Source organism: Podarcis bocagei (assembly GCF_964188305.1).
Source record: "Podarcis bocagei genome assembly, chromosome: 3".
Lineage (NCBI taxonomy): Eukaryota > Metazoa > Chordata > Lepidosauria > Squamata > Lacertidae > Podarcis > Podarcis bocagei.
The window spans coordinates 45,825,927-45,838,054 of record NC_138127.1 but is presented as its reverse complement, the minus strand read 5'-3'; the positions used below and the strand labels follow the sequence as shown (position 1 = coordinate 45,838,054).

Sequence of the window (12,128 nt, the reverse complement as noted above, 5' to 3'; positions counted from 1 at the left end):
TTGTGACAGAAATAATGGGGGTGTAAGAGAGGCATATCATTAACTAGCCGGAAAGCTTGAATAAAAAACAACTTTTATGTTGTTGGCGCACAAATAAACTATTAAATGGCAGTTTCAAAATAAATAAATACACATTTGATGTGTGAAAAATAATCCAACTCTGAATTTTGTTGTCATTTGCTGCAGTAACTGCTGAGTAACATTTAAAGCTTTCATTCTTAAGAGATAGGGTGTGTACTAAATTTGCTTATCTTTCTGGCAGATAAAGTGCACAATCAGCATTTAACCATCTGAGGGTTGATTGCGTATTTCTAATCCATCTGAATGGAGCAGGAACCGGCAAGCCACTCCAGTATCCCTGCCAAGAAAACTCCATGGACAAAGACAACAGGCATATGGTGCCTGGCGTGTTCTGGTCCATTGAGTCACGAAGAGTCGGACACGACTAAACGACTAAACAACAACAACAATCCATCTGATGTCTGTATATTCTCTCACCTGCAGGTTTGGAGAGCTGCTGATTGATTGTGAGCTGTGATCAGCACTTGAATGATCAATACTTTTAACCTCTGACAGCCTGTGATATCTTCATGTTCTTGATGGGCCTTGCCTGTGGTACTGTTGATGACAATTTGTAACATTGCTTCTACAAAGTATTGTATTTTCCTCAGTGGTAGTGCCCTTTGAAAAAGGACATTGTGGCTACTAGGAAATCACCTTCATGGTGATATGAAGAGAGGAATTTAAACAAAATTTCCCCACTTCAATAAAAAGAAAGAATTCAGATGGTGCTGGATAAATGGAAAGGGGGGGGGGACTCCTGAAATCCATAGGTATTAACCCTATAAGTAAGGTAAAGGTAAAGGGGCCCCTGACCATTAGGTTCAGTCGTTACTGACTCGGGTTGCGGCGCTCATCTCGCTCTATAGGCTCTATACAGCTTCTGGGTCATGTGGCCAGCATGACTAAGCCGCTTCTGGTGAACCAGAGCAGCACATGGAAACGCCATTTACCTTCCTGCTGGAGCGGTACCTATTTATCTGCTTGCACTTTGACATGCTTTCGAACTGCTAGGTTGGCAGGAATAAGCAAGGTAAAGGTATATTTTCCTATGGGACTTGTGAGGTTGTTTTAATTAGACCTTTCTTGTAGCAATCTACAGGAGAGGAAAAACACAGGAAAGACTATAAAAGGAAGTGAAAACAGGGTATTTTTTGCTATGGAATATTTCAAGGATCACTTCGTTAGAATGCTAGATAGCAGCTAAAGGGTTAATCCCAGCTTCCTTATATAAGCAGCACCTTGGTTGCTGCTGTGTCAGGTTACATACATTTGCTCTGACAGCTTTCATATGGACTACTTAAACACTGGAAACTGTTTAAGCTGTTTCTTCATATGGCACATTCAGGTAAAGTTAATATTTTTAATGTGTTAGATTATTCTTCATAGAACCATAAAATAAGGAATGTAGGAAAGAGTATTTAAGATTATAACAGGAGGTTACCATTTTTAAGAAAACCTGTTTTTCAGAGTCTCTAGTTATTACAGAAGCATGTTTAGAGGAAAGTGTCGAATATATTTGTTGCTGTTCTTAAAGAGAAATAAGGCTAAAAGCACAACACTATGCATGTTTACTCAGGGCAGAAGAAAGCCCATGTGTACAGATTTTCCTTAAAAAAAGAACAAAATTTATAAACTGCTTGATTCATCTAAGCAGTTTCCATTTCGGACTAAAACAAAGGGGCGATATATGGTGCATAAAAAGGATTAAAAGTACAACTGTCAATTTCTTTAATGCTGATCTTGTGAAACACTCTTAGTTTCAAAATAACTGTCCAGAGTCCAGAAAGAAATAACTGGCCAGAGTCCAGAAAGGGATGAAATAATCCACATGATAGTCATGTGATACAAGTCAGCTGATACAAGTGTGGACTTTGCCATCCCTTTCCCTCTCTTTTCTTAGCCTTATTGGAACTTTTTTCCTCTTTGCAGCAGACGAGCCCAGCAATGATTTCTTTCCCATCCCCATGGCATGTTTTTGTTTATCTCCTCCTGCTGGACCCAGGGGCCTCGGCCTTGGACAAATACATTGCAGCAGTATACGAGCACTCAGTCGTACTGGCAAAGCCCACCCCAAAGCCTGTTTCTTCTGAAGAGGCATTAAAACTGATGAACAGGAACATGGACGTCTTGGAAGAGGCCATCAAACTGGCCGCAAAGCAGGTACTATTTGATAAAGTGACTTGGTTTATCCTGTGGTGGAGAGATCATCAGCACCGTTTCTTTTGACAGGGTGGACACATCATTGTGACTCCTGAAGATGCCATATATGGTTTCAGATTCACAAGAGAAACACTTTATCCCTACCTTGAAAACATTCCTGATCCGCAGGTCGACTGGATTCCATGTACGGACCCAAAAAGGTGTGTTCGGATTTTGTTGGTTTCATACGCAGCCTTAAAAAACAAAATGAAAAAACACCCTATAAAGGCACTTCAGTATGGTGGCTTCTTCCATCCTTGTGGTCGGTGTTGTAATGTATGTACAGCTTCAAATAAAGGTGTTTTGGAGAAAGAGAGGTTTCTCCAAAGCACCTGGTAACTGCTGGGAAGTCACATTTATGGACTGCACAATCTAGATGGCTGATGGGCAGGCAGAGGATCAAAATCAGGACTCCAAAAACCCTGTATAGTAGATTAGACTGGGAAATGGTGACTGTTTCAAGCTTAGCCCGTAAGCTATGTCACTAAACAAGTAAGTCCTGAAAGACCTACACTGGCTCCTGGTACATTTCCAAGCACAATTTGAAGTGTTGGTGCTGACCTTTATTTTATCTATTTTTTTAAAAACAAATATTCAAAATTAAAACAAAACGTATTATCCAAAAATATATCACCCTTGCCCCCCCATTTTTCTCCCTCTTTTTCCCTCCCCCTTTCCTCCTTCCCTCAGTTCCAGTCTTTGGTTTCTCTGAGACTGCTGTTTTCTGCATGTTACAAAGTTGTATAGATCCTCAAACTATTTAGCTGATCATTATCAATAAAAAGTTTGTGAATGTTTATTCAAAACCTGCCAAGGAGTCCAGTTCACTTTGTTGCATTTTCAAATACTTTGTAAAGGGTTTCCATTCATCTTTAAAGTCACAGTTATCCTTGTCTCATAGCTTATATGTCAGTTTTGCCAGTTCTGCATAGTCCTAGTACGTTTCCAAGCACAATTCAAAGTGTTGGTGCTGACCTTTAAAGCCCTAAACAGCCTCGGCCCAGTATACCTGAAGGAGCATCTCCACCCCATCATTCTATCTGGACACTGAGGTCCAGCGCCGAAGGCCTTCTGGTGGTTCCCTCCCTGCGAGAAGTGAAGCTACAGGGAACCAGGCAGAGGGCCTTCTTGGTAGTGGCGCCCGCCCTGTGGAATGCCTTCCCATGAGATGTCAAGGAAATAAACAACTATCTGAATTTTAGAAAACATCTGAAGGCAGCCCTGTTTAGGGAAGTTTTTAATGTTTGATGTTTTATCATGTTTTAAATATTCTGTTGGGAGCCTCCCAGAGTGGCTGGGGAAACCCAGCCAGATGGGCGGGGTAGAAATAATAAATTATTATTTGAATTTGGGTCCCTTCTATCTACATTCAATACTCTAACCATGACACCACAGTGATTTGTTCCCTTGTTTTGATGGTGTTTGTGGTTAGAATGACCAGACCATACTTCCTAGAGCACTTAGGAAAGGAGGGTGAGGAAATGGAAAAGCAAGAGCAAGTATGGGCTGCCATTTTGATAGGTCAGAAGGAAGCTATTAAGGAAGAGCTCAGTGGCAGAGCATTGGTGGTTTTTCACTTTGCATGCAGAAGATTGCAGGTGCAATCCTCAGCATCTGCAGCTATGGCTAGGAAGGACTCTTGTCTGAAGCAATGGAGAGCCCTTGCCAGACAGAAGGAGTATGAGGTGTTCCCCATTACCTCTCCCCTAACACCCCATACACCCAAACATACACGCTTTACAAATAATATGCCAATATTTACTTCTTGGCTGTGGAAAACCTACAGCTTCAATCACAGCTTCCAACTGCACACTTCTGAGGGCCAGAAGCAACAGAACAAAAGAGAGGGCGCTTTCATTTAAAAAAACATTTTGTGATGGATATCATAAGCAGCTGAGCAGGAAATGAGTTGAAAAATAAATATTTTGTGTGGGAAGGCTTTTAGAGGAAGCTATGTTCACTTAAGCAGGAATGTACTAACTGGCATAAAAGATAGCGAGAAAGATTGCACTTGGAGGCTGTGATGGAAACCAACTGGGAAGAGTACCACTTCCCTGCTTTCTGTGTGTATTTTTTTATTTATTAATAAACACTTTAGAAATGTTAGTTGGTTGTGGAATGTAATTGTACAGTATTTGGCTTCATAATGTCAGAATGTTGGGTTTAAAATAAAATAAAATAAAATAAACTAGCTTCTGAAACCATCCACAGTGACGTGTGATGCTTGAGATGAGTTATTTATTTATTTTTATATCACATAACCCTGAATGGGTGGTTATGCTACATAAATGCAGAACAGAATGGGAAACTTAACAGACAGATTTTGCTTATATTGCAAAGTGCTGGCAGGGTGATGGTGGAAGGAATTTGGAGTGGAGAATGAGGTTAAGCTCCACCACCCCACTCCACCCCAGTTCTCAGCCACCCACTGTGGAATCAACTTTTTAAGAAAAGAGAAAAAGCTGTTGTGCTGCAGTTATATATGTTGATGTGCAACATGTTGTTTTGTCCCATTTACTTGAAACTTTTGAGGGTCATATTAAATGCTACATAGAAGGTAAGGATGCTGCAATGCCTTTAAGGAAGAACAGCAACAAGATGTTGCCAGCTTGGATACAGGAGCAGTGTTGGGAGGTCCACTTAATTCCCCACCTTCCCCAAGCTATTTTTCTAACCACAGGGGGAAAGCTACTGGGACAGACAACTCCCCATTTGCACACATTCAAAGCACATGCATCGACTGATGCACATGGTGTTTTTGACATTTGAAGGGGGCAGTGGGGAGTACGGCAGAAAGGGGTGAGCTGGTTTTACGCAAGTCCCGCCAATGCGTGCGGTGCCTCAGAACGCAATCCCTCTGTGAATTGTTGCCTGTATACATATCTTTTACCCACAGATAGAAAAATAACAGCTCAGATAAGGTAACTTTGAATGGATAAATGGCTGGAGAACAAACATCCCCATTCCTCTAACTGATGTCTTCCAGTGGCTGTGTTTCATTTTGAAAAATTTGGGCAACATTTATCTCTATGTAAGGTCTAGTGTGGCCCAGAATATGTTTTCTACCTTCTATCTATTTAGGGCCCCTCCAGATGGGTATTTTGCAACATGTCACTGATGCAGTAATACTTCATTAGTGGTGGGTTAGGGGACGACCCACACATTGTTCCGCTTTATTGGCTGTTCTGCAGTGCTTCCTCGATGTCACTGCATTAGTGCTGTTGGGGGGGAGGGACACCCTTGCACGATGATGCAACAAAAGTGGGACCAAAACAAAAACACAAAAACTGGAACATTTGTGTAAAAGGATGTGGGATTTCAGTTAGAAGCTATGGGACGTCCAAACAGCCCTGAAACTTTTGCAGGTTTAAACAATATTGAAAGCAGGATGGCATATAACTGCCCTGATGTCATCCTTAGCACAAATCATCCTGAAAGTGTAATAAAATGGAAATCTGAAGGGGCCCTTTATTTCTTACAGTCTGGAGGAACATGGGGCTACTCTGCTATGAATGTTAGCGTGTTGCCCCTCCGTTCAGGAGATTCAACTAGGTGGCCTACCAACGGATCTCTCTTCCTCCGAGTCCTTCATTTCTCTGCTTTTCTCCGCTTAGATTTGGACCTGCCCCAGTGCAAGAAAGGTTGAGTTGCCTGGCGAGGCACAACTCTATCTATCTGGTTGCCAACATGGGAGATAAGAAACCATGCAATCACACAGACGCCAAATGCCCTAGTGATGGTCACTATCAGTACAACACCAATATTGTCATGGACTCGAATGGAAAACTCGTGGCACGTTACCACAAGGTAATTCATTTTTACAAACTGGGTATCATTGGCCCCCACCCATCCCCCAGTTATAATATTGTATAGGGTGGAATTGTTTTATGAAGTGGGAAGAAAAGGCAAGAGAATGTAGGATGCATGCCACATTTTGCTGTCTATTGAAGATGTCTTCTGCTGCTGTTTTATTCTGTTCATTTTATGGGCCATTGTATTCCTTTGACTGTACACAACCTATTATTCATTTTTCTGTTATGGGTTATTCTCTTGTGATTTTGCAAGTCATTTAGAGGCTCCCATGTGGGAAGCAACTAATACATTGAATACATAATAATGATCCTATTTTTATTAACAATTTATGCACAGACTACACAATAGTATAAGAACACACTGATGGCATTGGCATAGAAAGAACAACCCCGAAAGGTGGTTCAATTGAAACAAAAATAAAACCTTTTAAAAAAAGTTTTAAAAAGAATGTTATTTAGCTTTTTTAAAAATAAAATAAAATATGCCTTTCAGGTTTATACATTTCACTAATTTTAATTTCATTTTAACATTTCAAAATTTGACTTCCTTCCCTCTCTTTCTGCGGTTCCTTATATTGATTTTTTATGTCTTCTGCATATCCAAATTAACTTAATTTGCTCATTTATCCATCTACTTTAAATATATACTCTTATAAAACTGCAGGTTATTACAACAATCCTGCCAATGTGTTTACCTGTTCACAATTTATCTGTCAATTTTCAATATACCATTTCCATTCTTCTATAAAAAGTTTATTATCTTGATTTCTTATTCTTCTGGTAAGTTTGCCATTTCTGCCTATTCCATAAGTTTTGGTATCCATTCTTCCTTATTTAGCTTTTCATTAATTTAAATGAAAATTAAATAACTTGCAGTACACTTTGTAGGTCACTTTTAAGTACAATAGTTTCTTTTTAATATACCCAAGTACCTTAATGGTGTGTGGGTGGTGGTTTTGTGGTTTTTTTAAAAAAAAAGGTGTTCTCTTTCCACAGTTCAATCTCTTTATGTCGGAACGCCAGTTTGATTCCCCCCCAGAGCCTGAATTGGTGACCTTCAATACTGCCTTTGGGAAATTTGGTCTTTTCACCTGCTTTGATATTCTGTTCCATGACCCTGCGGTGACCCTGGTGAGCAAGTTGCAGGTGGACACCATCCTCTTCCCAACAGCTTGGATGAACGTTCTCCCACATCTGACTGCCATTGAATTCCATTCAGCATGGGCTATGGGCATGCGTGTCAATGTCCTGGCATCTAATACCCATAGCCCTAGCTTGAAGATGACAGGTAATATACAGTTTTCAATAAGATTATGTATAACTAGATATACACTAGTTAGCTGGCCTCTCCCTTCTTAGGACCCCTCCAGATGGATGTCTTTGTTTTTGTTTTTTGAGGGTGCATTCTGCAAGGTCACACTGATGCAATAATAAAGCATTCATGGTGGAGTTTTACTGGGCTGTCCAGAAATCATTCTGCTTTATTAGATGGTGCTTCCCCAATGTTACTGCATCACTTGCACTGTAGCATAACAAAATGGGGACAAAAAAAATAAACTGGAACTTTTGCGGCATAAAAAGTTGCAGGATTACAGAAGGGCATGCACTGATTGGAAATGAAGTAGATGCCAACAGTACTTTTAATGTATTTTAAATCTTTTGTTGGAAGCCGCCCAGAGTGGCTGGGGAAACCCAGCCAGATGGGCAGGGTATAAATAATAATAATAATAATAATAATAATAATAATAATAATAATAATAATTAATAATAATTAATTAATATTCCATTATCATGATATATTATCATGATACCACCATGAACACAAATCATTATGAATACACAATAAAAAGAACAATTGGAGGTGTACTTAGTATGCCCTTTCCAAAAATAGGTTTCGAAAAGTTCATAGGACTTCTGGTGGCAAAGACTGGGCTGTAGTTGGCTCTCTTTTAAACAAAGGCAGACAATTTTTGCCTCTGATTTGGCCTTTAGTCGCTATAAGGAGCCTCTGGGCCCCAGCTGTAGCAGAACTTCTGCTTGATCAGGTTGTCAGCGATGCCACCTGGAGGCTTTAATTTTTGTTTCTTCACTGGGCTGAGTCTGGACCAAGGAATTTGTTTCATCCTAAGTCTGGGAATGAGGATATTCGTCTCAGCGTTCCCCCTGCCTGACAAAGTGATAATCATCACACCCAGATTGAAAGGAGTACAGCATGTGGGTTTTGGGTGTGTGAGAGTATGTGTTGGTCAACTTAAATGGGTGCTGTCTGCGGTTATGACAGGACGGGCAATATGAAGCAGCTGCTTCTGTCTTTCTGTTTTGTGTCATTCTTAGGCAGTGGCATCTATGCTCCGGATGGATCCCGAGCATATCATTATGATGCAGAATCAGAGAAGGGGCATCTTCTGGTTGCAGAGCTCGATTCCCATCCTTCTCTTTCTCCTACCCATCCTGCCCCTGTGAACTGGAGCTCATATGCCACAACTATCAAACCGGTCCCCAAAGATGGTGATTTCACAGGATTGATTTTCTTTGATGAATACACTTTCTCTGAACTCGCCAAAGAAGCTGGCAATCTTACCGTCTGCCAGGGAGCTCTCTGCTGCCATTTGAGCTACAAAATGACAGAAAAGCAAGAAAATGAAGTGTATGTGCTAGGTGCATTTGACGGCCTTCATGAGGTCGAAGGAAATTACTACTTACAGGTCTCTTTTTATCTTCTTCTTATGAGGGAAGGTGGGATCTCATTTTTATTCATCATCGGAGAGAGGGGAGAGAGGAGGAAGTTCTAGATATATTGCCGTATATTGCCATAGAAACATAGGACGTGATCTGGTTCAAGTTAAGCACTTTTAATATACAGTGGTACCTCAGGTTAAGTACTTAATTAACCTGAAACTGTTCTTAACCTGAAGCACCACTTTAGCTAATGGGGCCTCCTGCTGCTGCTGCGCCACTGGAGCACAATTTCTGTTCTCATCCTGAAGCAAAGTTCTTAACCTGAAGCACTGTTTCTGGGTTAGTGGAGTCTGTAACCTGAAGTATATGTAACCTGAAGTGTATGTAACCTGAGGTACCACTGTAATTTCCTACAAATTTCAGCTGGAGAGTTGAATTTAATTTTCCAGTTTAAATTACTGGAATTCCATTGCTTCCCAAGACAGAGGACAACAAAACAACAAAAATATGTGCTTCCTTCTTGGGTGGCTCGTGCCCAGAATAAAGGAAAGAAGAAAACCTAATTCCAAAGTCTTAGTAACTTAGTAACTTGTAGCTAGGTGAACTTGGAACAAAGTTCTAATGAGTTCAGTGAGGCTTACTCCAAAGTTAGTGTGCACAGGGCTGCAGTCTAAATATGGCCTTCTAGCCCCATGGAACGCTGTCACTGATAATTAAGACTGTAATTTCATTTGGTATGTTTAGTTTTTTAGTTTTGGAGTAATGAGATATGCACCTGTTTCATAATTCTGGAGACCAATGTGCCTGTAGTTGTGTGTGGAAGTACACTGGAAACTAGGTGAGGGCTGTCAAATGTAAGAAATCAATGTTGGCTTTTGACTTCTTACATTTGACATTTGTAGGGTGTTCTTGTTGCAGCTAACACCATCAAGGAAACTTCTTGAATCAACTGAGTGAGCAGTTGGGCAGGTTATTTATTTATTTATATTCAATTTATAGCCTGCCCTCCCTCCCAAAGGAGTCCAGGGCAGCAAACCACAATTGATAATAAAGCATATTTAAAAACAATTCCAACACAGATATGGACTGGGAAAGATCTCTACTTAAAATGCTTGTTGGAGGAAGAAGGTCTTCCATTGGTGCCAAAAAGACAACAGAGATGGAGCCTGTCTATTGTTGAAGGGGAGGGGATTCCAAATTATTAAGTGCAAGAATACTAAAGGCCTGAGTCCTACATGGTGCAGAACGGACTTCCTGATGAGATGGTATCTGCGGAAGGCCTCACCTGCAAAGTGCGGTGATCACCTGGGTATATAAAGGGTATATAGCTCATATAATACTGTATTAGTACTGCAACAGTTCTTATTGTTCTTATACTGTAACCAACTTGGTTGTATTTTAAACCAGCACCATGGTTGTGATGGTACAGCAGCAGTAAAATTTATATTTATTCTGAGCGCTCTCCCAATGCATTGCTCTTTTTCTTTTTAGATATGTACATTGCTGAAGTGTGCAAGCGCAGACCAACAGACCTGTGGCCAGCCTGTGACAACTGCTCATACCCGCTTTGATTTCTTTTCTCTCAGTGGCACATTTAGCACTAGCTATGTCTTCCCAGAAGTCCTGCTCAGTGGAGTTCAGTTGGCGCCTGGAGAATTTCAGGTAGGGCGGTGCTTCTAGCAAATGTTTTCTGGCTGAGATGGAAAAAAACTGTGGCTGTATGGTATCAGAATGGAGACAAATTCCTTTAAGGACATTATCATAAGCAAAGTTCAGATGGCTCAGTAGCCTTTTCAGGATAACAGTGGGCTTCTGAAAGAAATCATGCTACCTCTCTTGTGCCTTCAGCTGTACAGGGAAATCTATGGGGGCCGCACAGACTGTTGAATACGGCCTTGGTTATTAGGCCAGGAAATTTACCAGCATGGATGATTATTATTTTTACTGGCCTACTAAAAATTGTCTTCTACCAATTGGCTTGGTAGAGGAGAAACAGATCTCTCCATCCCTTCTATGATAATTCACTTTTCTGAATGGATTTCTATACATATTTGCCTATATGGTTCCACTAGTGCAAAGCGAAGCACCAGCACAAACAGAATTTCCTTCTCTTCCCCTCCAGCACACACCCTGCGCCATCTCCAAATCCAGTGCTTCTTTCTGGGGGGGATGCAGGGGTATGCATACCCCTGAACATTTTGTGAATCTTTGTACTTTTGTCCATTTACTGTATTTATTTTTCCCGATTTGAACTATGAAATGGTGATTTATTTATTTTTTGTCAAAATGAGAGTACCCCTAAACATTTTTTTAAAGAAAAAAAGCGCTGCCCAAATCTGATCTGTAGGGTTGGGAAAAACCTTCAGAACAGATTTAAGAGGGACACGTGCGCAGAAGGAGGGATGGGGGGGGGGGAATGTTCCATTGTGCGAGGGAAATTATTGTTCTAACAGAATGTTCACTTTAGTGCTATGTTGCATAAACCTATAATATTGATATTGTGTGCAACTATTACTTTGTAAATGTTCCCTCCTCTTTTTGTTCTCAACTAGGTTTTGAGTGATGGACAGCTGGTTACTCATAATGGTACATCGAAGCCAGTCTTAACGGTGACACTTTGGGGCAGGTGGTATGAGAAGGATCCTCCACATCCCTACATACTCAGTGAGGTTCCTTGAGATGTTCTGAGCTGGACAGTTCACAACTGTGAAAGAACGCAAATTGCTTTTTGTTGACTCTGATATGACTGGGCTGCTACAGCTTGCTGTGATGGTCACATAGATTATTTTGCTTAGTTGTTGACCGTCAAATCCCAAAGAACACAAGTTCCTCGAAGATTGCATTAATAAAGGTCAAAGAATTAATTTTAGCTACTCATCTTTTATTCTTCTTCAAACAGGAACACTTTCTGAGTTTCCATTTTCTTATTCCTGAAATTCCCTGGGGTCCTTGGTTGTTCACTTCTATCAGAGAACTAGGCCTCTGCACATTATGTGCACCATGAATATTCTGGGAGAAAAAATGGCTCCTGTGACAATCTTATTTTGATGACGTTAAGGTGATACTGCACTTCACAGCTGCAACAGGGCATGGACTATGACAAACATGGCTTTATACACCATGTAGTTAAAGCTCATGATTTCCCTCCAAGAGGTCTGGGTGTTGTATACTTTAAGCGTGTTAAGGGTGCTGGGAAATATAGCTTTGTGGTGGGCAAACTACAGTTCCCAGAATTCTGTGGGGAAAGTCATGTGCACAGTGTGTACACAGGATTTGTTATATAACTGGCACTCTTGTTTTCCTCAAAATGGAGGATAGATTTTAAACTGAAAGTCAAAAGAGAAATGTCATGATAGGCAGCAGAACATGCTAAGA

At 40.7% G+C, this 12,128-nt stretch overlaps 1 protein-coding gene across 2 annotated transcripts; it reads left to right on the top strand.

The window, feature by feature from the left end:
* The first annotated feature begins 309 nt into the window (after positions 1–309).
* Positions 310–11,622, top strand: VNN1 (vanin 1). Of its 2 annotated transcripts, none has more exons than XM_081187719.1 (8): positions 310–504; positions 1,993–2,223; positions 2,293–2,423; positions 5,877–6,069; positions 7,071–7,362; positions 8,409–8,779; positions 10,245–10,415; positions 11,306–11,622. In XM_081187719.1, the coding sequence occupies exons 1-8, from the start codon at positions 325–327 to the stop codon at positions 11,429–11,431; spliced, it is 1,695 nt and encodes a 564-aa protein (XP_081043845.1). In that variant the 5' UTR covers positions 310–324; the 3' UTR covers positions 11,432–11,622. The 2 variants fall into 2 exon arrangements, with proteins under 2 accessions (XP_081043845.1, XP_081043846.1); XM_081187720.1 differs by lacking the exon at positions 310–504 and adding an exon at positions 1,326–1,408.
* Positions 11,623–12,128: the final 506 nt, after the last annotated feature.